The sequence below is a fragment of the Periplaneta americana genome, chromosome 10 (genome assembly GCF_040183065.1).
Source record: "Periplaneta americana isolate PAMFEO1 chromosome 10, P.americana_PAMFEO1_priV1, whole genome shotgun sequence".
NCBI classification, from domain to species: Eukaryota; Metazoa; Arthropoda; class Insecta; order Blattodea; family Blattidae; genus Periplaneta; species Periplaneta americana.
The window spans coordinates 180,965,873-180,993,251 of record NC_091126.1 but is presented as its reverse complement, the minus strand read 5'-3'; the positions used below and the strand labels follow the sequence as shown (position 1 = coordinate 180,993,251).

Sequence of the window (27,379 nt, the reverse complement as noted above, 5' to 3'; positions counted from 1 at the left end):
AGACAATCAAAATAGTTCATTACAACATGTGTCCGGAAATGCATTATTTCCGAGTTATGGCCTTCACAACATTGAAATTCACCGGAACATTTTTCTTTCCGCAGGTCGTTGCCGCCAAAGGAGACATTAAGAGGCCACTCTGAGAGTTCATTCCGAGGCTAAGGTTACATTCAGTGTTGTGTAGGAGTTAGACTGTGCGACATGTATTCAAATCAAGAGCTGGCAGAGATACACTTCATGTACGGTAAGGCGGACGGCAATGCTGCACTGGCTCATCGTTTGTACCAGGAGAGGTACCCACAGCGACAATGTCCAGATCGGAAGACATTTGTACGTCTCCATTACCGTCTGTGCGAGTATGGAAAATTTAACTCTCCTGGTTTGGGAAGGGGACGACCAAGATCTACAACTCCAGAAGTACAGGAGGAGATTCTGGAGGCTGTGAACATGACTCCTATCAGCACACGAAGGATAGCGTTGCAAGTCAATGTTCCTCATATGACTGTCTGGAGACTGTTGAAAGAGTATCAATTGTATCCTTATCATTTGCAACGTGTACAGGCCCTGTCACCAGCAGATTACCCTGCACGAGTTACGTTGTCAGTGGTTCTTGCAGCAGTGTGGTGTAAATCTGAACTTTCCTGCCTTAGTATTATTTACAGATGAAGCACAGTTCACACGAGATGGCATAACAAATTTCCACAATCAGCATGTATGAGCGTATGAAAACCCACGTGCAACTGTTCCATCTCATCACCAGGTGCGGTTCTCCCTCAACATGTGGGCCGGTATTATTGGTGATCGATTAGTTGGACCCCATGTATTTGTAAACAGACTTACAGGGCAGGCGTACACAAACTTTCTGGAAAACACTATACCTCATGTTTTAGAAGACACTCCACTGATCAATCATCAACACATTCACTTCTTGCATGATGGCGCTCCTGCACACTTCAGTCGTACGGCTCGCCGGTATTTGATCGAAGGTTTCCTGATCGATGGATAGGTAGAGGTGGCCCAATTGCTTGGCCTCCACGCTCACCTGATCTGAACCCTCTCGATTTCTACTTGTGGGGCCATTTAAAATCATTGGTTTATTCGTCTCCGGTGCCTGATTTGGAATCCCTTTGGAATCGAATTGTCGCATGTTCTGAAGACATACGCAATACTCCTGGAGTTTGGGATCGTGTTCGCAGGTCAATGAGACATCGATGTGAGGTCTGTATTCAAGCAGGAGGTGGACATTTTGAACATCTTCTGTAATGACAACGACCTGCGGAAAGAAAAACGTTCCGGTGAATTTCAATGTTGTGAAGGCCATAACTCGGAAATGAAGCATTTCCGGACACATGTTGTAATGAACTATTTTGATTGTCTACATGTGGGAAATACATACCTGAAATTATGCCCAGTATTTTTGAAACATCTTGTATATATATATATATATATTAAAAATTTACACATACCTCTACAGATACCTTTTTACCTCTTCATTACACAATTTTTAACACTATATGACTTCGGAATATATATGTTTACACATATTAATTAACTAGCCTCCCCACAAGAAATGCAATGAGAAGGCGCGAAAACCACCCAGTTCTGATGATAGCCCACCGACTGAAACTAGTCAACAAGGTAACCTAGTTAATTAACATGTGAAAGCGCGCGCGCGCGCACACACACACACACACACACACACACACGCACGCACGCACGCGCACGCACGCACACACACACACACACACACACACTTTATATTCCGAAGATACTTTTTATTTGTAGAAAAGATGAAGTATTGAAAATGCTATTATCAGTCACCGCCATATTTTATTTCCTATTGTTGAAGCCTAAATATGTTAATTAAAATAATTTCTGGTTTCTGCAATAATGGAAAGTTGCTTGCGGCCAATTACACTGATACCAACTTAAAATTTTTTTCGCACAACAATTTACATGAATTTGAAGTGGCTGTACCTGCAGGTGAAACAGGGAATTGAAGGGCTAAATACTAACACTCGGAGCTTCTGGTCTTTTTGTATCAAATGAAAGTGCAGATTTTTTTAAACTCAAAAATGGCAAAAAATAGAGCTGCCTCTTTTGTGCTGCAAACCCTTCAATTCTGCCAACTGAGACATGGAATTAGTAGGCTATTGCTTACCTTCAAATCCGGCTTGGCAATTGCAATAATAGTCCTCAATTCCATCCACACATGTTCCATTATTCTCGCACGGGTTCGATTGACAGTCATCTATATTATTTTCGCAATGCTGACCTTCAAACACAGAGAAAAAGTAGTTATTCTTTGAACTAGTTGATGCCAGCAAATAGTAAACATTAAAACAAAAATGAGTGGGGTAAAAGCAGTCCTTAATATTTTAGCTCCAATGGGCCCATTTTGTCTGCCTCTTTTAGCATCAAAATATGTTTGAAGAACTTACTCATAATACGGTTTGATCATTGTGGCATTAGGCCTATTCTTCTTGATCTTCGACAAATCAGTACAACAAACCAGTAGTACACGACAAGGAAAGTAGGTAAGATTTTACAACATGAATAGAGTTAAAAATGATACTGGAAATAGATTCGTTAGGCATAGGATAATTAACTGTTCCATGTGCTATGATGTCAAATAATTGAAATGGTTGCCATCCTTGAACAATTCTAGGAAATTCTGGAACATTCAAGTGGTTTTCTCTCAGTCAGTCGGCCAGTCAGATTCTCGTTGCAACAAGTGTCAGTGCTGAATCTGTGTTGTGAAATGTAATCCTTCTAAAAGGCTAAGAATAGACAACGTGACTCTGTGCAACAGAATACACTTATCTCCATGACCAAGTGAAAAGAGTAAGACTGATGGCGCATATTTATCATTTGGATTTACTTATACGGGTGAGGAAAGTGAGCTTATTCCCCATGGCTGCAGAAAATCATCTCTACTAAACAAAGCATAAGAGTTTAAAAAACAAGAAGTTGAAGTTTTTCAGCTGAATGAGACTTCATGGCCAATAAGTAAATAATAACTTCTTTTTCGGCTTTAAAATAGAGGGCAGTTGGAGTACTATTCAAAGCTACAGTAATCTAAATACAGTACAGGCAGGAAAACTACACACCGATTGGTTTTAACTGCTGCAGACATATTTTCTCAGTCCTGGCAGAATCAGCTGCTAAACAGCTTGATACAATATCCCTGTCGCGAAAAATAAGTTTCGTGGCAAACAATTTTAAGGAGCAAATGACCAGCGTAGGAATTACTTTGCTCTCCAATTTGATGTAGCAAACTTGGCCTAACTTGGGTTTCTTAGCTAGATATATTCTATGAAGCACTGATTGCTCACACAACTAATGAGCTGGATAAGGGTGGGCCTATGTGGGAGTTTGCACTAAGAATGTTCAATGACAGGGAAACAAAAATAAATCAATTTCCACTTCATCGCTCCAGCACACACAGATATGTCACCAAATCTGAAAACTATTATCGATAAGGTGGTTAAAATCATTAATTTTATAAAATCCCATGCTCTCAGGACGAAGTTGTTTTCAATATTACTATATATTATTAGATGAAGAGTGACCACAGAGGTTACTCCTCCATAATGAAGTACAGTTTCTTTTGAGGAAAACGTGTTGAACTGTGACATGCAGATTTTTCTTATTGATTTCGAACGCAAGTGTGGACGTGATGACTTTTTTTTATGAATTGTGGCTGTATAGGAGAGCATATTTTTTTTTATTTTCAGCTCACCGAATAAGTCAACAACAGTCTGCATGTAAACAATACCACAATCTTTCTTGTTCAAGACAAAGTGAATTCCGTGAAATGCAAGCTTCAGTTTGTGGAAAGAGAAGCTGAAAAAAGTGTTGTGCTTTTCCCAACGCTTTTTCAAGGTTTCATTCAAGAGAAAGAACTCCAACTCACTTTTATTTTTATTTATTTATGTATTTATTTACTTATTTATTTATAGTCAATTAACTCCTAGGTCATATCGCGACTCTCTGTAGTTTACCTTGGGGAATGCTTGTTGCTGATGTACTGCATCTATTATTTCGAGTCTAATCCAGCATTAGCCTTTATTTATCTGGAAATTAGTTACTATATTCAATTGAGGAAAACCACAGAGAAACTTCGACCACAGACGTTGGCACTGGGATTCAAACTCAGGAACTTCCAAATATGAATCCAGTGTGTTACACTGAGCAATCTCGCTCGGTAACTCCAACTTGTTCCATATGTGATGGCGGCTACAACTTGGTTCAAGGCTTACTCCTTGGAAAATGCTGAATCTCACAATTGGATCAGGAATCCATTTTTAATCGAGATGCTCTGCTACCAGTGCAGACAGAACAAGAACAAGAAGGCAAAAGCACAGAAAAAATAGAAATTCAGAAGATTGCAGCATGGTCAAGGAAGAACGAAATAAGCTTCAGTGAAGATAAATGTAAAGTAATGATGACATCCAGAAATAAATGGCGAGACAAGGAACTGTGCTTATTTCTAAATGATAAACAAGTGAAATGTCTTGGCATAATTATATGATCCAGATTCAATTTCAATAACTACACAATCACATAACAGCAAGATGTACTAAACTAATCCACTCTCTCATTAAAGTGCAAAAATCAGCGACGTGAGAATCGAACTCACGACCAGCGTCCCGCATGAAAGCAGATCGCACAGGCTCCACGGAACATTGAGTGACGTCGCGCGGTGGAGAGAAGAGAGAGGGTGTATTACGTCACGCGACGAGTTTGCGCGCGCATCTGGTGCTGGTAGAGAGGAGAGGGCCCTGGATTTCTCTGGAATGCCATCTCTAGAGACGGGTGGAAACTTCGAGGTTACGTCGCTATGGTTATAAATTACGGTCGCGAAGGAACGACGGCAGTTTTCAGAGTTTTCAGTTATTCAGTCAGTGAGAAAGCCAGAGCAAGCAAGCCAGCCGGAGTTCGACTCGAGTGTGCGTCCGCATCTGCGTCAGCATCCGAAGGCCTGAGTTCGAGTGCAGTGGACCACAGTTGGAGGGACCTGAGTTCGAGTGCAGTGGACCGCAGTTGGAGGGACCCGAGTTCGAGTACAGTGAACTGTCTCTGAAGGTCTGTGGTTCGAGATACTGTGAAGTCGAGTGACTGAGATAGAAGAACTGTGAACTGAGAACTGGTAGTTCTGATTTGTAAATAGTGCTTTGTAAATATTAGTTAAGATTAACAGTTCATTGTTGTGCGTAATAGTCCAAGTAAATTGTCATTGTCGTCGGTGGAGTGCTATAACGAATACGGTGTTGAGTGAAGATCCAATTGTTGACGAGAGCGTTTAAGGTGAATTGTAGAAAGGAATTATTGTTGTGACGAATAAATTACATTGTTGTAACTAATAAAGTTTACACTGGTGTCAGAATCGGGATATTATCGACAATGGAGAACCTACAGCAGATCCTGCAAGCCATCGCGGAAATGAAAGCTGAAATGAAAAACGACATAAGTGCAGTAAAAGCAGAAATGAAGAACGATATCAGTGAAGTAAAAGATAACATGAACAGGCACATTAGTGAGGTTAAGAACGACATAAGTGAAGTGAAAACGGAGATGAAAAGTGACATAAGCGGAGTGAAAGATGACGTCACTACACAAATCGAAAGTGTTTCGGCCCACGTAGATGGAATTGTCGCCATTGTGAAAGACGAACTTAAGGCCGATCTGGATAAATTAAACCAGAATTTTACAACTATAAACGAGACAGTAGCCGAGTTGAGACAAGATGTAGACCATTTCGACGGAAAAATCCGCGATCTCGAGCGTCGTCAAGAGCAGACGAGTGAGGTGATGGACCGACAAGCTGAAGAAAACAAGCACATACTCACGTTGATGGACCGACATGCTGAAGAAAACAAGCACATTCTCGCGTTGGTGGATTGCCAGGCTAGAGAACAAAAACAGATAGTTGCCGAGGAGGTTCGACGTGCCATGCAAGAAGCGGCCACAGAGTTGAGGACTCCATATAGTGGCCCTGCGGAATCATCGCCTTCAGCCAGACATCACAACGTCAAGACGCCGAAGTTCGACGGTACGACGTCTTGGGCGATATTCCGTCGCCAGTTCGAGGCCACCGCAGCACATAATGGCTGGACCCCAGCGGAGAAGACTACTCAGTTGCTGACCGCGCTTCAAGGACAGGCGTCGGAGATTCTTCACAGCGTTCCAGAAGATGGGACAGCCGCTGAGATAATGGCGGCCCTGGAGGGACGTTATGGTGACCATCAACTTGCTGCAGCATTTAGGACCCAACTAAAAACGAGGGTCCAACAGTCAGGCGAGTCCCTGCAAGAATTCGCGATGGTGGTGGAACAACTGGCCCATAAGGCGCTCAGGGGCCTACCTAATGACTTCATCGCTGGAGAGGCGGCCTACACCTTCGGCAGCGGAGTTCGAGACCCGGAAATAAAGCAACAGCTACTCTTGGCAGAGCATCGCACCATCAATGCAGCTCTGGCGGCGGCCCTCAGGATGGAGGCAGCCAAGTTGACGGCGAACGTCTCGGCATCGCACCGGATTAGGAGCGTCGCGGCGGCCGACGTCGAGGAACGTCAACCGAAATCACCCGAGCGACGAAGACGAGGAGTGCCCACCTGCTGGTCCTGCGGCGAGCCTGGACACCTGAGGAGGGACTGTGACCAATCTGGTCACAAACAGGAAAACTAAAAGGGGCCGATGCGATGAGGGGCACGTCGGCGCCGTCATCACCATCCCCTCGGCTGATCTTGAAGACGGTTAACAGAAGATGCGACGATGGGCTGATTGCTGACGGATGGATAAGAGGCCGCCCATGCAGAGTACTGGTAGACACCGGGGCGTCGCTCACTATCGCCAGACCGGAAGTCGTGCGTGGACTACCTGGGAGGACGCCGCTGCGCCGGTATGAGCTACATACTGCCTCAGGCGAGAACCTGCCCATCCAAAGAGAGGTTTTCCTGGACTTGACCTTGGGAAAGAGGAGACTGGAGATGTGGGTGTTCGTCGCCAACATCACTGAAGACGTCATCCTGGGACTCGACGTCCGGCGCCGTATCCTCCGTTTTGGTCAGGATGAAGTGTTCCTGAGGGACGTCGAAGACCAACCCATGGCCAGCAGACTCACCTTGGAGAATCAAGTGACAATCCCAGCAGGCTGCGAGATGGTGGTGACGGCAAGACTGGACGGACAACCTAAGAGAAACCTGCTCCTCGATTCGCAAACAACTCCGATAGATGGGGTTTATGTGGCCAGATCCCTACTCCCGAATCAGAAGGTGGTACCGGTGAGGGTCCTGAATGTCACCAATCGGGACAAGGAGGTGCCTAGTGGAACTGTACTAGGTAACGTCGAGCCGGTGGTGTCTGTGACGTCGCTGGCAGAAAACGAGGAGTGTCACCGACCACGTCCAGATTTAGACCCATCACTGAAAGAGCTGGCTCGAGAATTGCCGGCGAATTTAAGCAAAAGAGAAAGAAGACAAGTCCACGATCTACTGACAGAGTTTCAGGACGTGTTCAGTCTGTCTGAAAACGACTACGGGAGAACGGAGAAAGTTCAGCACCGCATTGACACCGGAAATGCTCGCCCAATCAGACAACCTCCTCGACGCGTCCCTCTAGCTAAACAGAAGGAGATTGACAGCCAACTGGAGGGCATGAAAGCAAGAGGGGTCATCGAGGAATCCGACAGCCCTTGGTCATCACCTGTAGTGCTGGTGAAGAAGAAGAATGGGGACCTGCGTTTCTGCGTGGACTACAGAAGACTGAATGACGTCACCAGGAAAGACTGCTTTCCCCTCCCACGAATTGACGACACCTTGGACACCCTGGCCGGAGCAGAGTGGTTCTCGACGTTGGATCTCAAGTCAGGATACTGGCAGGTGGCGCTACATCCTGAGGACAAGGAGAAAACGGCATTCTCTACAGGCCAGGGACTATGGCAGTTCACCGTTATGCCGTTCGGCCTCTGCAACGCCCCGGCTACATTCCAGAGACTAATGGAGTCCGTAATGAGAGGCCTGACATACGACAGCTGTTTGCTGTACCTTGATGACGTCATCGTGGTGGGCAAGACTTTCGGCGAACAGCTGTTGAACCTGAGGAAAGTGTTCGAGAGACTGCGACAAGCCAGACTGAAGTTGAACCCGAAGAAATGTCATCTATTCCAGAAGAAGGTCAACTACTTGGGACACGTAGTAGGGACCAACGGAGTGGCCACGGACCCGGAGAAGCTACAAGCCGTCAGAGGATGGCCGAGACCGAGGGACAAGCAGGAGCTGCGCCGCTTTCTCGGCCTCTGCACTTATTACAGAAGGTTCGTAGCTGGGTACGCCAACATCGCTAAGCCTCTAACCCAGCTGACCGAGGAGAAACGACAATTCCAGTGGACAGACGAGGCGGAGTCATCCTTCCAGTCGCTGAAAGAGGCGCTCTGCACTGCTCCTGTACTGGGATATCCCATCCCTGGAAGGAAGTTCACGCTCGACACGGACGCTAGCAACGTAGGCATCGGCGGAGTACTCTCTCAGGAACAGGACGGGCAAGAGAGGGTGATTGCCTACTTCAGCCGAACATTGTCCAAGGCTGAGAGAAACTACTGCGTGACCCGTAGAGAACTTCTTGCCATTGTGGAAGCCCTGAAGCACTTCCACAAATATTTGTATGGCCAGGAATTCCATCTGAGGACAGACCATTCTGCACTCACCTGGCTATTGGGCTTCAAGAATCTGGAGGGGCAGACCGCCCGTTGGGTTCAACGTCTGCAGGAGTACAACTTCACCTCCGAACACCGCCAAGAGAAGAAACATTCCAACGCTGATGCCTTATCACGACGTCCGTGCCCGGATGGCTGCAAACACTGCCTGAAAGTAGAAGAGCGGGATGGCGCCCACGCAGTCCGAGCAATTGCCGCCCAGCCGAGCCCAGGATGGGATAACGCCGCCATAAGGAGGGAGCAGCTGGAGGACCCAAACATTGGACAGCTACTACGTGATGTGGAGTCCGGCCAGAGACCAGTATGGGCCGATATCGCCAACCGTAGCACCATTTACAAGAGCTACTGGGCCCAGTGGGAATCCTTCACTGTCAAGGACGGTATCCTGAAGAGGATTTGGGAGTCGGCCGATGGAAGGACCCACATAGAACAACTTGTCCTGCCCAGGAGCAAGGTGAAGGAAGTGCTGGAGAAGACTCATGCTGGAGTGACTGGAGGCCACCTGGGAGCCAACAGGACGCTGGACAAGTTAAGGCAGAGGTTCTATTGGTTGCATCAGAGAGCCGACACGGAACAATGGTGCCGAAGATGCGACACTTGTGCAGCCAGTCGCGGACCAAGGACCCGCAGCAGGGGAGCCATGCAGCAGTACAACGTGGGAGCTCCTTTTGAGAGGATCGCAATCGACGTTGCTGGACCGTTCCCGGTCACGGATCGCGGGAACCGCTACCTGCTAGTCGCCATGGATTACTTCACAAAATGGCCAGAGGTGTACGCGATTCCCAACCAAGAGGCTTCGACGGTGGCCGACGCGCTGCTTGACAACTTCATCTGCCGATTCGGGGTGCCCCGGGAATTGCATAGCGATCAGGGGCGCAACTTCGAATCCAACCTGATGGGAGAATTGCTCGAGCGTCTGGGGGTGCATAAAACCAGGACCACTCCCCTCCACACACAGTCCGATGGTATGGTGGAACGCTACATCAAAACCTTGGAAGAGCATCTGCGGAAGGTGGTGTCCAACCATCAACGAGACTGGGATGCCAGAGTTCCACTGTTCCTCTTGGCCTACAGAGCTTCGGTCCACGATACAACAGGGATGACACCGGCAAACATGGTCTTCGGGAGAGAGCTGCGCCTGCCCTGTGATCTGCTGTTTGGCACGCCACCCAGCGCCGACCAGCCAGCGACTAACTATGTGGCAGAACTCACCGAGAAGTTGAATGGAGTTCACCAACTGGCCAGAGAGCACCTCAAGATGGCCAGCGACAGGATGAAGGTGCGCTACGACAGATTAGCCAACTCTGCAGGATTCCAGGAGGGCGACCGGGTGTGGCTGTATCGACCTACCAGGACCAAAGGGAAATCACCAAAGCTGCAGCGTGCCTGGGATGGACCATACCGCGTGGTGACCCGGATCAACGACGTGGTGTACCGCATCCAGCGACAACCTCGAGGGAAGATGATGGTGGTGCATCTGGACCGATTAGCATCCTACCAAGGGACTGCCCGGGACGAGCAGCCCTAAGGAGGGGGCAATGTGACAGCGACGTGAGAATCGAACTCACGACCAGCGTCCCGCATGAAAGCAGATCGCACAGGCTCCACGGAACATTGAGTGACGTCGCGCGGTGGAGAGAAGAGAGAGGGTGTATTACGTCACGCGACGAGTTTGCGCGCGCATCTGGTGCTGGTAGAGAGGAGAGGGCCCTGGATTTCTCTGGAATGCCATCTCTAGAGACGGGTGGAAACTTCGAGGTTACGTCGCTATGGTTATAAATTACGGTCGCGAAGGAACGACGGCAGTTTTCAGAGTTTTCAGTTATTCAGTCAGTGAGAAAGCCAGAGCAAGCAAGCCAGCCGGAGTTCGACTCGAGTGTGCGTCCGCATCTGCGTCAGCATCCGAAGGCCTGAGTTCGAGTGCAGTGGACCACAGTTGGAGGGACCTGAGTTCGAGTGCAGTGGACCGCAGTTGGAGGGACCCGAGTTCGAGTACAGTGAACTGTCTCTGAAGGTCTGTGGTTCGAGATACTGTGAAGTCGAGTGACTGAGATAGAAGAACTGTGAACTGAGAACTGGTAGTTCTGATTTGTAAATAGTGCTTTGTAAATATTAGTTAAGATTAACAGTTCATTGTTGTGCGTAATAGTCCAAGTAAATTGTCATTGTCGTCGGTGGAGTGCTATAACGAATACGGTGTTGAGTGAAGATCCAATTGTTGACGAGAGCGTTTAAGGTGAATTGTAGAAAGGAATTATTGTTGTGACGAATAAATTACATTGTTGTTACTAATAAAGTTTACAATACAAATAGTTAACAGGGAAAACGTAGGGAAGAATACAACAAATGGACTGTAATAAAATAAATAAATAAAAAGAAAGGAATATATATATATATATATATATATATATATATATACATATATTTGATCGCTTTAAGTAGATCCTTTTACTATAAATGTAATTAATACATTTTTAGAGTACTTGGATAAGAATAGAGATATTTTAACCATAATTTGTTCTCTTCACAGATAAGTGGGATTTCTAGAATTTATGGTTTACCCGAAAAATTGCTTACTTGAAACAAATTGGTATAAGTACCTACCATCATATCCTGGAAGACACTTGCAGTAATATGAACCTATTGAATCAACACATGTCGCTCCATTCTGACATGGATCTTCCTTGCATTCATTGAGGTTGTGTTGGCAATAAGTTCCTGTGTATAAGAGAGAAGAATGTGAGTGACAGGAAGCTTAATTAGGAACGAACGCTTCAGATTTTCTAAATATATGTAGAATTAACATTTATATCCTCCACTGGGATATTCTTCCTCAACTGATACAGAAGTGTTTATTAGACTTAAATATGTATCTACCTTATTTACCTGAGGTTCATTGCCGCCCTCACATAAGCCCGCCATTGGTCCCTATCCTGAGCAAGATTAATCCAGTCCCTACCATCATATCCCACCTCCCTTAAATCCATTTAAATATTATCCTTTCATCTATGTCTCGGCCTCCTCAAAGGTCTTTTTCCCTCTGGCCTCCCAACTAACACTCTATATGCACTTCTGGATTCGCCACTGTGCTACATGCCCTGCCCATCTCAAACATCTGGATTTAATGTTCCTAATTATGTCAGTGTAGTAAAACCATGTCGGCAATGTATGCAATGGGGGGGAAAGGAAATGGCCACCCTACCCCATTATCTCCTGGCCTAGTTGCCTCATAAGTGGTGCCCTGCTTGGTATCATTTGTGATGTTCATACCTGTCTTCGGACAGCTGACTAAACAACAATTATGTCAGGTGAAGAATACAATGCCTGCAGTTTTGCATTGTGTAACTTTCTCATTGTAACATTCCTCTCAGCACCAAATATTTTTCTAAGCACCTTATTCTGAATCACTCTTAGCCTCTGTTCCTCTCTCAAAGTGAGAGTCTACTAGTATTCAATTTTCACTTTAACATGGTTTTAGTCTCATTTTACTGCCTTAACGAACAGCTTAGGTTCACAAAACCTTATACAGTATTCTGTTATCAGTATTGAATTTGTGGCAGTCACTATATTAAGAGCAAAAATGTGACTTTTTATTAAATTTAATCCTATCTCAAACTTCAAAGTTATATAAAAACGTAACCTACTGTCTCTGGATGAACTTCGGGGCTTACGAGTATACCGCGTTGCCTCGGTGTTGGTGGCTGATGTTTCGACTGCTGTGTTGTGGTCACCTTCAGAGCTGAGCAAAAGGGGAACTCGACGGTCATCAACCTATCCTCAAAACAACTGGATGCAGTCACCATCTCCCTACTTGCCAAAGGCCTCAACTTCACTATCAACCCACAGAAGAAACCCATACCTGACATTGTAGCCGGAGTTGAAACAGCGATTCAACATCTACCGGATAATATCAGATATGAAACAAGCAGAATCCTCAAGACAACCAAACTGCCTACGTCCAACCTGGACAAGGACCAACGCTCCGCCCTACGCAGCCTGAAGAAAGACAATGATATTGTGATCCTACCAGCAGAAATGGGCAACTCCACGGTCCTCATAGATGCTCCAGAATATAACAAAATAATGAATCTCCTCAATAGCAACTCCTACAAGAAACTGGCGACCAATCCTCTCAACAAGATACGGAAAGAGACTACAAAACTCATCAAACAAGCCACTTCCATTAATGATAACACAAAGAAGAGATTACGAATAGGGTGCACCACACCGAGAATATATGGTCTTCCCAAATTCACAAAGAAGGCGCCCCCCTCCGACTGATAGTGAGTGCCAGCAATTCGCCTACTCAGGCCCTAGCTCGTTTTCTGGCTACAAAGCTCCAACCCCTCACTGAAGAGATCAAATCCAACATCAAGGATTCAGGCCATTTCATCGAGATTATAGACCAAATTAAGCTACAGGACAGAGATCTACTAGTCAGTTTTGACATAACTTCATTGTTCACCAATGTTCCAGTTAACAAAGCCACCTACATCATACACCAGAAACTCGTAGCTCAAGATCTGCCGACAGAATGGGCAACACTAGCGGAGTTCTGTTTACAATCCACCTTTTTCCAGTTCCAAAACAACTTCTATGCTCAGAATGAAGGTCTGGCGATGGGTTCCCCATTATCACCCATAGCAACCAACATTTTCATGGAAGCCTTCGAAATTGAAGCTTTAGTCAACATACAACCATCACCCTCACATTGGTACAGATACGTTGACGACACATTTGCGATATGGCCAAACGGTGAAGCAACCTTGCACACGTTCCGACCAACCTCGACGCACAGCATCCAAGCATACAGTTCACCATGGAATTAGAACACAAAGATCAACTCCCGTTCCTGGACGTACTGGTTAAGAAGAGAAGTGTTGGCTCCCTCGGCCACTACCCACACCAATAGATACTTATACGCCTTGTCCCACCACCACCCAGGAGTCAAGAGATCGGTCATCAGAACTCTCACCGAGCGCACTCATAGAATTTGTGACTCTGACAACCTACGAGCAGAACTTCAATTCCTACACAAAGTCTTCAAAAACAACGGATATGACAACAACACTATAAGGAAGTCCACATACAAGAACTCACGAGCAGAAGCACACAAACAAGATCCTGAATCTATAAACATGAAACAGAAGGCCTTCCTCCCATACACAGAAGGAACCACAGACAGAACTGGGAAATTACTGAAGAAATTCAATATCAAGATGGTATACAACGCCCCACACAAGATCTCCCACTCGTTAGTCAAAGTCAAAGATAAACTTCCACACTTCCAATCAGCCGGAATATACATGATCCCTTGCTCCTTTGGTCTAAACTACATAGGCCAAACTGGACGTACGGTGGAAGATAGAAGGAAGGAACACACCCGACTCTGCAAATATGGACCATACGAAAAATCAGCTATAGCCTTACACTCAGCAGATTCAGGCCACGCCATCGATTTCGACAATATCAAGATAATAGATAAAGAAGACAACTTATACAGAAGACTGGTCAAAGAAGCCATCCACATCAAACTACACCCCAACTACATTAACAAGGACGATGGGTTACAACTCAGCAACTCATGGGGAAGTCTATTCCAAGATCATTCTTAAGAATGAGAAACCAGGTCTCCACATGTACGCGGCGCCCCTTCATCCGGACATCAGGCACGGAATCAAGGTCACTCTTTCGGACCTTATGAGGGCCAGTCTTTAATATGAATACTCCCCTCCATACAGACCTCAACCAGATTGGACAACGAAGAACCAATCAGATGCCAGAAGGAGAACCTACGACCTATCACCAAAAGTCCTCCCCCCATTGAGACTCCTTTATATATACAAGCTCGCACACTATATCTTTATCCGATCTGCTCAGCTTTGAAGATGACCACAGTGGTCGAAATGTCAGCCACCAACACCAAGACAACGTGGTATAAGCCCCGAAGTTTATCCAGAGACCATGTACCCCAGCCCGTGAACATGTAACCTACTGGACTTAGTTTCAACTTATGTTTTATTAATTCATAGATTCTGTCTTCCTCTTAGTCTCTAATTATGATCCATATATCTTAATGCTGTCCATCATCTAATATCTTCTTCTACCTTTAAATGTGTAATTATCGAACAACTTGGAATTGTACAATCAGACTTATCACTACAGTTTTTGAGAGTTGTGTTTTTCAATTTCCCTACTTCTGATTTCAGTAAGACATTTATCTCTTCTCCATAGCATGTAATTGCTATATCTAGAAATGTATATTTCTGCAGCTTTGGATCACCATAATCATAATCATAAACTTCTTCTTCTTCTCCTTCTTCTTCCCCTTCCCTTGCATGTTTCGACATTCCAGTGATATTTATTTTAGCATGTAGGCTTTCATGGCCGGCATCAATGGATTTTCTGGACTGAGAGGTCGTAGTCTACTGGTGGTGTTGCGGCGAGGTACATGTGGGCATACCAGGAGCCTGAAACTTAATAAATCTTGGCACCCAGCCATAAGATGTAATATATCTGAAATATCTTGTGTTTGTATTACCCTGTACTTAACATGCTATTAGAAGAAATGAGAAGAAGATTTTCAGATGAAGGTATGATATTAGCAATGTCATGTGAAGAATCTTTGAGATTAAGCAAAGGTGGTGCAGGATATTTTATTGATCATTATTCAGTTCCACAAATAAAAAAGAGAATGAATAATTTCAAGGGAAAAATTGTTCCGGGGCCAGGTATCGATCCCGGGACCTCTGGTTGAACGTACCAGCGCTCTACCACTGAGCTACCTGGAAACTCCACCCGACACCGTCTCAACTTTTCCCTTTATATCCACACAACTCGCGTGGGCTGACGAAACGCCAGAGACCCACAACGAGTGCACACAATCTCTGTGTGACTTGGAATTGTGGTTTTCTGTTAACGAACACAGTAACGTATATATTATGCAAATCTAGTCTTTCAGGTGAAGCTCCCTGTAAAGCAGATTTGAATAATTTCAAGATATATTATGCAAATCTAGTCTTTCAGGTGAAGCTCACACAAGTCACACAGAGATTGTGTGCACTCGTTGTGGGTCTCTGGCGTTTCGTCAGCCCACGCGAGTTGTGTGGATATAAAGGGAAAAGTTGAGACGGTGTCGGGTGGAGTTCCCGGGTAGCTCAGTGGTAGAGCGCTGGTACGTTCAACCAGAGGTCCCGGGATCGAAATTATTCAAATCTGCTTTACAGGGAGCTTCACCTGAAAGACTAGATTTGCAAAAAAGAGAATGTTAGAAGAGGAATGTGGTAAGCACTAAACTCAAAGAGGACACTCTGCAAGTAATAAGTGAACTTCTAGATGCCCAGCCCCGGAACAATTTTTCCCTCGAAATTATTCGAACTTGTAGATGTTTTTTCAAATGTCAATCTCCTGATCAAAATAGCGTTAACGTTGACTTCAAATAGTGCAACAATGCGCAGAATAAACAACTGGCTTTGGTCAACAATAACACAGGATCGATTGTCAAACTTAATGGTTCTGTATTCGGACAGTGACATTGTTCAGTCCCCAGACGGTGATGTGATTGTTGATAAATACATGAAAAAAGGAAACAGAAAATTCACACTGCAGTAATTCAGAGAATTTTTCAACACAAAAACAGCTTCTGATGAGAAGTGACATAGTGTTTTTTCTTTGTGTTACTCCTCATTCGTGAAGAGCCACTTGCATGACTACTGTGATGGTGTGATAACTGCAGAGATGGAGGCAGCAGCATGGGCAGATTACTTTCTTTAAGAAGGTAAGCTTCATATAAAAAATTTCTGTTAGCACTATTATGTAGTTCTATATGTTTGTGTATGATAGAGAAAGAGAGGGAGATTGTTTCAAGTTATGCCCTATTATAATTTGTAGTAGACCTACAGTTCAAGCCCTATACATCTCGGTCCGAAACTTCGCCAAAATGGATGTAACACTGTTTTGCCTCCCCCCCCCCCTCCCACAAGGAAACGGTTATCTCTCTGCTTATGCTTTGAAGCAAGTGATTTTCAAATTATATTCTTTCTTTTAAAAAACCAGTTTCGTGTTATAAATGTAACATTATCAATCAATAAAATTAACTTCCCATTAAAGTACAATTTTTTTTAAATCCGGACAAAAGGGCATGTGGACAGAGTCCAGTCTGGACATCCAGACAAAGCTAATAAAACGTAACCTACCTGGGTTAAATCCAGACACCTGTCCCAGTTAAATCCGGATGTCTGGTCACTCTATTGATAATATGCATATACACGAATTTTTGCTTTAAAAATTCTATCTTGTAATAACATGAGCACACAAAATTAAAGTAGAATTGGAGAAAAATAGCAATGAAAAGTATCATCCTTAATTTTATACTTAAAGCAGGCAATATGGAAGGTTAATATTGCATCAATTGAAGATACCCATGCATTCACAGTTTAGGGGAAAAACTGTTTTATGTCCCTCCTGTAAAATCTAATGTTGTTTAAGCAACTATTGATTCAACTGTAATATCCAGAAGACATTACATTTCACAAATTACAACAATTAAATTAAATTCCAAATATTTTACCTTTAACAGTGGATACTGTTTAACATGACATAACCTTTATAAATTTATCTGTGCCCTGAAGATAGATATTAGTAGGCTATATATGTTAACTGAACACAACATTGCATCTTATGTTTATACACTGTGAAGTCTTAACTGCACGGATCATTGATCACTTGGAATATGTAGTGAACAATACAAACGCCATGTGAAGCATGGCCAGAAAAAGCTTCTGGTTTTGTTCTGGTTCCTTTTTTCTTTTTGCAACATCCTGTATATCACATTACATTTAAAACAACAACAACAATAATAATAATAACAATAGTGGTTTTATTTAAAGTGGCAGAGTTAAGGCCATAGGGTCTTCTGGAACACTCAACCAGGAGTAAAGCTGTTATCAATAATTATACTTCATGATTCTTAGGATTATTATAATTATATTATATTTGCTAGAAAACGTCATAATTATAATATAAATAAGATGTCATTCATCAATACCGAAATAGTATATGCAATTCTTGTACCACTAAAGACTTCACCAGTCCTGGGTCAATACTAAATTAAGGGAAGTTTGGGCATGGAAAGGGAAATTCTAATGAAGAAATAGAAACATTTTCCCAAAAGGATTTCCGATCATCACACGTGCTTGCATTTACAAAAGTAGTAACATATGTTTCAACAAAAATTTTGTAAGCAATGACTATAAAACAAAATTATATTAATACAGTACGTCAGTAACTTTCACTCATTTAATTTGATACCAAAATTCTCGAAGACAAGGCTCAACACAGTTATTTGTACAGTTGTGGAGTCGACTTTTACACTTTCATAAAAGCTCAGTATGTATTAACACTGGAAAATATATTGTAATGAAAAATGGAAGCAAAAAACTTTTCATCAGGTCACAGTTAATACAGTCATTTTGACCATTTTCAATTTCCAATGCATTACCGTGAGGGCAATTTTTATCACAGGCTGTTTGGGATTTATGACTTTTTCTAAATTTACTCGAATTTCACTCATACGAAAATCAGCACTCCATTCTTATTAGTTTGTTAGATATTTGAGTCTTTATCTGGGTTATACCTAAACAGCCAATGCAGTCATTTTGGCTGCTAATTTAAATATTATTATTAAACAGCTCAACACGTTCAAAATAAAACCCAACAATGTGTACTTATATAAACAATTTCTAATGGTTTCTTATTGCAGTTATTTCCAGTATTTTATGATTTGTATGCCATTGAATGACTCAAGACCACAGCTAGATAACCGTTTACAAACAAAGAAATCATTAAAATTAGGAATGATATTCCACAAGATGTGTCAGACAGTGGCAACATGACTGTTGAAAATGAAGACGAAGATTGTCATCCCGAAGCAGTTCAGAAGACAGTGATAATTCAGAAATGTACAGGTGACAACGAAGAGTATAATGCCCAAAATGAACCACAATATTTGTGTGAATCACACGCCAGGTGGTGAGTTCAATATTACCACCACCACCACCACCGGCGCCGCTGCTACTACTACTAGTAATACTACTACAGTATTATATTCTTTAATTTTTGACACTGTTATGGTGATTAGTATTAATTTTTTATTTTGTTCATGTAATTATTTTCGAGATAATGAAGATGAACAAACTCCTGATTCCGCCCTTGTACCCAAACCAAAACTGCCAACAACACAGATGCAAGGAACAGAAATGCTTCCTGCACCCGACAATGCCAAGAATCCAATCCACTCCAGAAACAGGGACACACTTACTAGAAAAAGATGGTATTATGGAGTGGATCGTACTGTCTTCGGTTATCAATACAGCAGGTAGGAATAGTCTATTCTGAAAGAAAAATCATATTCCAAGGGACATGTATACAACGTGCATGGCGACTCTTCATTGACAAATCAATGCTAAAATTAATAAAAAATGTACTGAGGCTAAGGAGCAAAGGATTCTTGCAGATAATTCCTGGAGTATGAGGCATGTGAGAGGTGTTCTAGGAGCCAGAAACTTGGAGATTGATAACTTATGGTCTAAAGTATGGTAACAAACATTTTTTTCTGAAACCATGGCTAGGAACAGATTCCGAGAAATTAAAAGATTTTTAAGTTTTGATTTAGAAAACACAAGGCCAGAACGACTGAAAGCTGATAAATTTGCACTAATGTCATGCATATGGAACAAATACATTGGAAAGTGTCTCATTTCCTACAGTCCAAGTGACACCTTACTGTTGATGAGCAGCTCTTTCCCTCTAAAACAAGATGTCTTTTCCTGAAATATATGGCAAACAAACCTGACAAATTTGAAATTAAATTCTGTCTGATGACAGACGCTGAATCTAAATATCTCTGTAATGGATTTCTTCACCTCAGAAAGGATGAAAAGAGACCAGCTAATCAAAAGGCTTCAGAAAATGTTATGAGACTGGCAGAACTTTATCTCAAGAAATGGCCAAAATATAACAATAGATAACTTCTTCACGACAACAAATCTTGCGAACATGGTAAGGAATGGTTCTGCCTGTCTTGTTGGAACAGTGAACAGAGCAAGAAGGGAAATCCCCGACTTTCACAGTTCAACTCTACTGAAGAACAGTGAAACAACACTAACAATTTACTAAGGGAAAGTAAACAAGAACATGCTAGTGTTGAGCTCTATGCACACCTCAGTCACAACAGAAGTTACCGGCAAGAATCGTCCTGAAACAATAACTTTCTACAACAAAACCAAGTGCGCAGTTGACGTCTCAGATCAAATGGCAAGGAAGTACTCCGTTAGGTCTGCTTCACGTAGGTGCCCAGTATGTGTCTCTACAATATCCTGGATGTTGCAGCCATCAATTCCTGGATAGTATTCAAGGAAGTGACAGGAAGAAATATGAGACATCGTGATTTTACCCTGAAGTTTGTAGAAGAACTTCAAATGGAGTACATTCTGTAGTGCCTAACAGAGCACACTAGGCGACAAACAAAACAACTCTGTCTTGTTCTGAGTCTGCGGTTCATGCAGGCTGTTAAATGTAAATCCTGTAGAATTGTGAAAAATTCAGTTTTTAGTATTTAAGATAGTGTAAAATATGTATTTTGGAATATAAATGACCTCCCATATTTTTAAATTGCTTCCAATCTTCTCTTCAAACTGCAGCCAATATCACATGTTTGTGGTTCATGCACAATGAATATAATAAAGATTGTTACATGTAAATCCTATGAGTACTTCGGGCACAGAATCGTGAAAAATTCAGTTCCCCTAGTATATAAGATACAATTTTCTTTTCAAGTTGACCGCATCGGCAGCTGGAGGTAAGTCTGGCAGATTTACAGTATACCCTGTACAGGTATTGTAAACTGAAGACCAGTCACACCATGTGACTCAATGTATCACCAAACCTATGTGTGAAGCCACTGATGGCTCACATGATAGAAAAACGTCAGAATATATTTTTTAGAGTGTTTTCGCTTATCAGTACTTGTCGATCATGCTTATCTTGCCTGTCAAAAGAAGAACGCAAGCCTAGCTAGTAGTGATGGTTGGAAAGGAAGTGGGTTGTGGTACTATTGCATCATTCGCCTTGAGAAACTTGGAAATCACGAGATAAACCAAGTCAGAATAGTCGGCTCTTGGAATCGAACTTCAGACCTTTCTAATGTGGTAATCAGCACATCACAATTGAGATCGAAGTCGAAGTTGGTATATTTTCACTGACTCGGAACTGCTTCTAATCTTTCTACTCTCATGCAGTGCAAAGTACCATAAAATAATTAGTACTTCAAAGTCTCGAATTCTTTTAGATAAGTATTGTCATGTTTTAATATTTTAAAAACAGAAAACAGATTTAGCCCACTTAATAGCCAGAAATAATAACACGTTATATTAAAATAACTCTCATTTACTCACCTTCAAATCCAGGTTTACACTGACATGTAAACTTGTCAAGCCCATCAATGCAAGTTGCGAAATTTTGACATGGGTTTGATTCACATTCATTTATGTTGATCTCGCACATATTTCCTTTGAAGAAAAAATTATAAATAAAAGATTAAAATACTTCAATATTAAAAAGTTTTAAAGTTTATATGGAACGTCTATACTCGACTTAAAGTAATGAAACAAATGTGTAATTTTCTAATTTTATTTGATATTCATGCATTTCTATATTTCCATGACTATTGCGAGCGAAAACTCAAGGCACATTGAAGGAAGATGGAGCATGTAAAAATCACGAGACTCGAAATTCAGGTTACACTTCTGCTGATGTTAGAGTAAACCTTTCATGCCAGAACGTTACAATTTTCCTCTTTTGTAACTCGAACATAGACATTTCATTGAAAATTGGGGAAAAATGTATTTCTTAAATTTTCAGTATCGGTATTACATATTTATAAATTGGATGTTTACTGCACTTGTGAAATTAAATTAAACTTCCAGAGATTTATATTTTGATATTTCACTGTACAGCTACAAATAATTTTACATAACTTAGCGAGAGTGGTATTGTGTAAATGATTAAGCACATAAATTTGTTCACCATGGCACACAGCTAGTCTCACCCCTCCCCTGAAGGTAGGCACTCACTCACCGGAATGGATTTGTTCGGTGCATTTGGATTTTTATTACAGCATCACTCACTTGTCTGCATTTCCGAATTGAACCTCTAATAATGTTATTAATCAGTAGAATAAGAGCATTGCTTCTTATAGTGTTCTAGATTAAGCCTGGAAATAAAATGATTATCTCTGAGGAGGATGCATTTTTAATTGCATTACCTTTGGAAGAATAAAAAACAAAATAAGCTTAGTGCCATCTATTTCATTTATGCCTTCAATATTACCGCGATTGGAGGCCTTGCAATCGATGAACTGCCATGACCATTGACCATCTGTATTTTGATTTTAGCCCATTACAGAAATCTGTTTAGACTCTCTGGTCAGAGTTCTGGATGGAATCCGGTCATGCAGGCAGACGCGATACAACCAAGTGAGCAAAGCTCAATTTAAAGTAATGCAAAGAATAAAAATCCGAATGCGCCAAACGAATCTATTCTGATAAGTGAGCACCTACCTCTAATCCACCATGGTCGTTTTCGGAAGTGAACATGTTAAGATCATAAGTAATTGAAGGTAGAGAAGAATTTCAATTCTTAATATAACAAGTTCAGTCTCCTTGAGAAGTATGGTATATCATGTAAAGGAGTTTTACATTTATTTACAAATGGAAAGAATTTACATGCAGAATTGACTTTTAAAGTGTGTTCTTACAATACTTAGTTTCACAGTCATTAACTTATATTTTAGTAAGCAATGAATCACACACTGGGTGACTGATTATATGTACATCTTACCAGAATATCCTGGCAGACAAAGGCACTTGTATTTGGAACTTGTGATGTTCTTACATGTTGAACCATGCTGACATGGAGACCGTGAACATGGATTGAAGTGTTCACATGAAGTACCATAATATCCTTCGAGACAAGTGCAAGAAAACTGGTAGCTTGCATTGCTAGAAAAAGAAAGAAACATAGAACTAGAGATGTTTATTTTACTTTTACATCACATCTACATACTTACATTCTCTACAATATGTTAAACTTCTGAGTTCTTTCAAACATTTCTTGAATATGGTACCACAAATTCTACACAACCCACACATACCATCAATAGTAATTGGAAAGTAAAGCTAATAAATGAGTTAGTCTTCCACCAGAACGAGTGTTGATTGTCATGAGTATATTATTAGAAGGATACGGGGGGGTGGGGGGGAGGCAATGTCCAATTTTAGTGATTTTATGGTGTATAGAGCATTATATTTTTGACACTGAGAGGGTTTAAAAGTGTAAATGTCCATGAAAAGTAACATTTGGTGCTTTGATTAAATGTGAGGAATGACGAAAGTATTAAATCTCGACTTTCTCGTTCCCCGTTTTTTCCCCCCTAGCTTTCATCCAAATCACACATAGATTGCTCATTCCTATGTTAAAATCGGCTGCACTTTGAAGAGAACAACCACCAGTATCACCACCTGTCCACCGTAAATGAACGCGAGATGGCAGTACAGTCGCTAATGCAATTCATGACGTGACTCCTTATGTAACAACTAGATGGCAGCATAGTAAACCTGACAAAAGTTGTTACCGTCAAAGCCTATAATGCCGAGCAATCTGGGTATATATGATCTAGGCTTTCATTTATATTTTATGCTGGAGACCAGCTCATATAAACTTACTGTCATGTCACGTGTGGTGGAGTTGGTGTGATAGACTAATCAACGACGACCACCACCACCACATCTGTATTATTAATATTATTATTATTGCAAATGCATATTGGTATTGAAGCAGCTTACCATAATAATTTGTAATTACAGGTATTTTTTATGTTCAATGAAGGCCATTGATGCATATACATGCACATTTTGAACATTACTGCATATTTCTATGTTAAGGGTGAATTTCCTGCATACAATATATATTTGCTTTCTACAGACAGATCCAAGGGTTGCTATTTGCGATATTAATTGACTCAGCATCTAATAAGATGAAAGTTGTGAGTATTCTCAAGATTCTTTATCCGAATATGATACACGCATATGGGCAACTATTCAGGTGAATTAAGTGAAGTGCCACTTCATCTATTTATATGTAACAGACTAATAATTAGTTTTAACTCATACCAGTAGCCTACTGTATTCCTAAAATAAAAAGTTCGTTTTCTTCAGTTGACATAAACAGCATTTAGTTGTATAAACAACAACTGTAATAGTCGACTGAAAATAATAATGTCAATTGATATGAGCGAAGGCGTGTCTATTGGAACTTACAACACTATAGGAGATCCCACTCTCATCCAACACTTGGTTTCCCTGTAACATGACCTCACGCACTGAAGAAGTGAAGTGGGTTTTTGAGTCTTTCAGTAAGGAGAGCAGTCAGAATTTTTTAAGGTGGAGCACGGTAACCAGGTTGAAGTTGGTCTCCAAGGCCGAGGACTATTGTTGAAGAGCAGTGGAATTTTACAGTACTACCCAAGTTGAAAATGTATCCTCATTCTTTCTGACCAAGCAGCCACCCCTGCAATGTAAATTAGCTGGCTCTATGTTATTTTATCAGGAATATACCCCATATACGTAGATTCGCAAAGTTGGAAAGTTGTTTTTCGCGAAAAACAGCACTAAGATAGCGACATCTATTTTTCCTTCCCATGACCAAGTGCCAATTTTGCTCCAGCTATTGTATCTGAAAGTGTAACGCACGTAGTTGTTTTTTGCATGTGTTCTTTACAGTATTAATAACTTCATATTTATAGCGGTTTCAGAATAAGAAGGCATATGACCTTAGCCAATACAGTGCTCGCTACTATGCAGCGTTGGAACATGTTACGTGAGGCGTGAAAGACAATCAGCAGATACGTGTGACAAGGATGGAAAATATCCGCTAGTGCAGCAAGAGTCTTGCTTCCATCACTGTCTTATGTTTAAATACTCTTACTGAAGTCATTTTTATTCCAATTTTCATTATTTAGTCGCTTTAAAAATCAGTAGATCTTGGAGTCACTAAATTGCGAAATAAAGCGACAGATATGTAAAAATGTAGTGCACTTTGTTGCTCGTAATGAGAGAGAAACAGTGAGTTAATTTAAAAAAAAATTGAAGGTTATATTGCACTGCATGTGGATATTCTCACCTGAAAAACTATAAGCGAGAAAGTGCATTCAAATGTCCAAACTTTCTTGCACAGCAATCATGAATTTATTACTCTTCATTTCTCCGGAGGAAACAAAAGGTTACAGTAAGCGTATTTTTGTAAAGGTGGACTATGCATCGTACTATGCTATGCATATCTTTAAATACGCAATTTAGTACTTGTATTGAAAATTAAGATCCTTCTCCTCGTCTCTGTTAAAATTAAGCATACCTACCACGTTTAATTTAATTTAATCTCTAGTTTATACATACCTAGAGATCCAGGGTTCTATATTTTATCACTGTGATCTATGGCAATATAAGCCTACGAGTGAAAGTATAATACAGTAGCGTGTAAATTAATCCGAACAACGTAATTACTTATGCAAAAACACTCAAACGGGATAAAAAAAAAAGGATCTAAAACATACCTCAATAATCTATGTGGCCTCCCTTGTTCCTAATAACAGCTCTGACACGATTTGGCATGGATTCCACTAATTTCCCACAAATATTCTTCATTTCTTCATCGCGAAACCATACACCAATGAGGGCAGAAATCATCTTCTCCTTTGTAGAACAATCCATTTTTTGCATTCTTCTTTTGCAAATTGACCACAAGTTCTCAATGGGTTTGATGTCGAGTGAGTTGCCTGGCCAGGGGAAGTACCTGGATATTCTTCTTGTTGAAGAATTCTGTAGTTTTTCGAGATGTATGGCATGGTACCAGGTCTTGTTGAAACACACCTCTGCCATCCGGAAATGATTTTTGCAGCTGGGGTGCAATTCTGCTTTCCAATAAGTGAATATATTTGTCAGAATTCATCATTCCCTTGATAGGTATTAATGCTCCAGGCCCTTCATGTGTAAAACAACCCCAAAACATTACTTTAGGGGGGTATTTGGGTGCTTGTTGGAGATGAGCTGCTGTTACTTTTTCGGATCCTTTCCGGCGTAAGAAACACAGTGGCCATGGACCTCGAAATGAGACTCGTCGGAAAAAAGTACATTCTTAGTACATTCTTCCAGTCATTCACTGTCCAGTGTTGATGTAATTTTGCCCACATTAAGCGTTTTTTGCACATAACAGGGGTTAGCAGTTGCTTCTTAATAGGCTTACGAGCCCTTCGTCCAGCTTCCAAAAGCCTACGTGACGTGAATATTCGCCCCAGTGCAAGTGGTAGCCATTAACTCACAGGTTAAGTCGACAGCAGTTAGTCTAGGATTTAATTTACTTTTCCTGACAATTAAATGATCATCTGCAGGTGAAGTCTTCCTTTTCCGGCCACAGTTTCCTTTTTTCTGGGGTGTGATGGATCCAGTCTCCCTGTATCGTTTTATGATCGAATTAACAGTAGCCAAACCGATGTGACATTCTGCAGCAATTTGCCTCTGTGTCATAGAAGAATGCTCTGCTAATGTTATAATTTTAGACCATTTTCGTGGAGTTGTATCCATTTGTAAAGACGACAGAATGTACACAGGATTGCAGTATTAAGTCTTCAACACAACTGAAATGCTTATAAGTACAAAACAACAGGCAAAATGTCACATATTATAAAAAAAATAATAACGACAGACCTTCAACAATGGAATTACACGTACTACAGATGTCAATTAAAGCGGTATGAGCAGCTGTGAGCCAACAATGACAGAAAATGTAAAAATATGTCGTGTTCGGATTAATTTGCATGCTACTGTACAGTAAACACGCGAATATAAAACCGCAACCCAATAATATTGTATTGGAAATGTTGACGTAAACATTCTAGAGCCTAATAAGTAAAAGTGTACACTGTATAGAATATAGTAGGTGTACCGTAACTCAAAGTTTTTAAAATGCAAATTGAATTTTGGAATTATAAAATCTCCTCGATCCGAGCATGGCAATATAGGCCTATATTTTATAAGTGAAATGTGCAGTGGCGCAACAACGTAATTTGTTTGGGGGAAGAGGTAAGAATTTTGTTATGACAGTTCCCACCATCATTGTGATGAGGAGGATTAACAATGCTATATTTTTATGAAGTTTATAGTAAACAATAAAAAAATAAATTTAAAACATGATGTTAAAACTCATATTTTTACCTCCTTCGCACTTCTGATAAATAATAGCTGTAGTAATTGTGACTGTAATCGTGTAATCAATTACAAAATGCCCACCTCTGATAAGAACAAAGTGAAGAGTATATAACCTATATACAGTAAATATATTACTGTATGTTCTTACTGTTCTCTTCCATTTGTAGTTAAAAAAAAAGTGTGATCTTCAAATAAATTAGCGACAGACCTCTTCATAACAACAGCTTAATATTAACACTACTTCGATCGATAAATAAAAAAAACCAAAACCTAGCATCTATAAAAACTCAACTGCTCGTCTGATATTAAAAAATCGGTTAGCCTTTTCTTATTATTATTTATGCTA

General features: G+C 41.4%; 1 protein-coding gene across 1 annotated transcript in view; it reads right to left on the bottom strand.

Annotated features, from left to right (window-relative positions):
• Positions 1-27,379, bottom strand: part of LOC138708216 (uncharacterized) — a 429,355-nt gene that overhangs the window by 78,157 nt on the left and 323,819 nt on the right. The window contains exons 8-11 of the mRNA XM_069838546.1: positions 22,613-22,773; positions 21,169-21,282; positions 11,321-11,434; positions 2,162-2,275 (exon numbers count right to left, since the gene is read on the bottom strand). Coding sequence (XP_069694647.1) covers positions 2,162-2,275; positions 11,321-11,434; positions 21,169-21,282; positions 22,613-22,773 — 503 coding nt within the window. The remainder of the gene's footprint in view (positions 1-2,161; positions 2,276-11,320; positions 11,435-21,168; positions 21,283-22,612; positions 22,774-27,379) is intronic.